The 2,534-nt window shown below is 54.8% G+C and overlaps 1 protein-coding gene across 2 annotated transcripts; it reads left to right on the top strand.

Moving 5' to 3' along the window:
* The first annotated feature begins 230 nt into the window (after nt 1-230).
* HOXD8 (homeobox D8) lies at nt 231-2,534 on the top strand. Of its 2 annotated transcripts, none has more exons than XM_053918795.1 (2): nt 231-1,438; nt 1,820-2,534. In XM_053918795.1, the coding sequence occupies exons 1-2, from the start codon at nt 877-879 to the stop codon at nt 2,110-2,112; spliced, it is 855 nt and encodes a 284-aa protein (XP_053774770.1). In that variant the 5' UTR covers nt 231-876; the 3' UTR covers nt 2,113-2,534. The 2 variants fall into 2 exon arrangements, with proteins under 2 accessions (XP_053774770.1, XP_045052288.2); XM_045196353.2 differs by having other exon boundaries at nt 232-1,438; nt 1,817-2,534.

Raw genomic sequence — 2,534 nt, forward strand, 5'->3', positions numbered from 1 at the left:
CAGCCTCCTGGGAGTGGCCTGTCTTGCACCCCCGCCCCCCTCCCCAAGTGTAAGGTTCTGCAGTGCCCCAGCCCCGCTGGCCTCGGCCCACGTTCCCTGGACCCTAAGGGCCACCGCAAGCCCTTGGCAGTGCGGCTTTATGGGCCCCCTTTAAGGCCGGCGGAGGCATCTCCCGGCCAGCGTGAGGCGTCCCGTCTAGCACAGTAGTGTCGCCTCCGCGCGGATCCCTCCGCGCGCTTATCTCGCCTCCATCTCGCTCCCTCTCTGCGCAGTGGCGTGGTGTGAAAATGCCTCGCCGGGGCGCACCGGGGCGGCAGCCTCGGCGGCGGCGGCGGCGAGATCGGTGGGAGGGGGACGCCCGGGGGGGCAAGGTGAGAGGTGGCAGCAAACAGAGGGTGTTTTTTTCTTTTCCCTCCAGAGCTGGGGGTTTGTAAACTGAAGCCAAATAGTGTCCCCGAGGGCCGGGCGCACTTTTTTTCTTGTCCCAGTGCGCAGAGGGCCGCCTGGTGCCTGAAAGGAAACAGTGGAGGCAGAAGGGCAGGTCACCCAGGGCGTCGGCGATTATATTGCTGCCGAGCCGGCGCGCGCTGGGAGAGGCCAGGCGGGCGGTGAGAGCGGGGGCTGGGTGAGGCCCCGCGACCCGCAAGGGAGGCGGCGCGAGGCCGAGGTGGCGGGGGCCAGAGCTGGGCATGAACGCCCAGTAGCTGAGCGCCCGCGGCTGCGGAGCCTCACAGGCGACGCGCGGGCGGGCGACAGCAGCAACATAACCCGGCGGCTCCAGCGGCGAGAGCAGCCGCCCCAGAGGCCCCTGCGGCAGTGCAGCAGCGTTGAGGCGCCCTCCGTGCCTGCTCCGCGCCGCCCGGGGCCGCCGCCCCGATGAGCTCTTACTTCGTGAACCCGCTGTACTCCAAGTACAAGGCGGCGGCCGCGGCGGGCGAGGCCATCAATCCCACTTACTACGACTGTCACTTCGCGACTGAGGTCGGCGGCCGCCACGCCGCTACCCTGCAGCTCTATGGCAACAGCCCCGCCGGCTTCCCGCACGCGCCCCCGCTGGCGCACGCGCACCCGCACCCTTCGCCGCCGCCCGCCGGGCCTGGTTGCGGTGGTGGGGGCGGCCCGAGCCAGGGCCAGGACTACTTCCACCCCGGCGGGGGCAGCCCGGCCGCAGCCTACCAGCTCGTACCCCCTCCTCCTCCGCATCCTCCGCCTCCTCCGCATCCTCCCCCCTGCGGCGGGATTGCCTGTCACGGGGAGCCCGCGAAGTTTTACGGATACGATAACTTACAGAGACAGCCGATTTTTACTACCCAGCAAGAGGCCGAGCTGGTACAATATCCTGACTGTAAATCGTCCAGTGGTAATATTGGCGAGGACCCAGACCACTTAAATCAGAGCTCGTCTCCTTCTCAAATGTTTCCCTGGATGAGACCACAAGGTTGGGATGCATTTTTTTTTTTTTTAACGGGGAGAGTGGGAGAAATCTGCTTTCATCTCACGTTCTAGCTTTAAGACTCCCTTTTCCTGTCTCTCTCTTTTTCCTTCTGTAGCTACAGTGGCTCTTATTCATAAAGTAATACAGACTTTTTTTCCTTAAAGTAGAAACCACGAAAAAATGATGGGGACAGAATAAATGTGAAGACCTATCTCTCTTGGCTGCCTATTACATATATATACAGAGAGAGAGAGAGAGAGAGCGCGTTGTGTGTATTTCATCCTTTAGACCTACTCTAGAAACCTCCACCAATCTGCAGAGGCACCATCACATTTTTTAAAACGTTTATTTTCTTTTTTTTTGTTTGTTTGTATTAATCAGCAGCTCCTGGTCGAAGAAGAGGAAGACAAACCTACAGTCGTTTCCAAACCCTAGAGCTGGAAAAGGAATTCCTTTTTAACCCTTATCTGACCAGAAAGAGAAGAATCGAGGTTTCCCACGCCCTAGCTCTCACCGAGAGACAGGTAAAAATCTGGTTCCAGAACAGGAGAATGAAATGGAAAAAGGAGAACAACAAAGACAAATTCCCGGTTTCCCGACAGGAGGTGAAGGATGGGGAAACTAAAAAGGAAGCCCAAGAGCTGGAGGAAGACAGAACTGAAGGCCCGACAAATTAATTCTACCTTTAAAATTTTACCACAGACTATTAAATTTAATCATCAACATATGCTGGTGGACACCACCTATTTTCTTTGTTGGAAGGACTTTACCTGTAATTCAAGCTACCTTCATGTCACTGCACTTGAGGTTTCTGCGCTTTGAGAGGGATTTGGGTGTTTTAAAAAAAGTCTTTTTGTCGCATAGAAACAGCCCTTGAGCTGTCCTATGTAAGGGTAATTTGATACTGACTTTATATCAAAATTTTTATAATGATAGTTTTTAATGTCTGAGTCTGAGCTGATGATTTGCCTCAACAACGTAAACTTCCTAATGATTAGCACTAAATAATTGAATATAAAATGCTTTATTAATCAAACAAGTGCACTTGAACATTTTAAATCTTTTCTTTATGGTGAGTAAATTAAAAGAAGTTTATTAA

This window comes from Desmodus rotundus, chromosome 2, assembly GCF_022682495.2.
Source record: "Desmodus rotundus isolate HL8 chromosome 2, HLdesRot8A.1, whole genome shotgun sequence".
Taxonomy (NCBI): Eukaryota; Metazoa; Chordata; class Mammalia; order Chiroptera; family Phyllostomidae; genus Desmodus; species Desmodus rotundus.

Coding starts and splice junctions, on each gene's coding strand:
- HOXD8 (XM_045196353.2), top strand. CDS start 877: ATGAGCTCTTACTTCGTGAACCCGCTGTACTCCAAGTACAAGGCGGCG. Junction 1,439..1,816: donor TCCCTGGATGAGACCACAAG/GTTGGGATGCAT, acceptor TGTATTAATCAG/CAGCTCCTGGTCGAAGAAGA.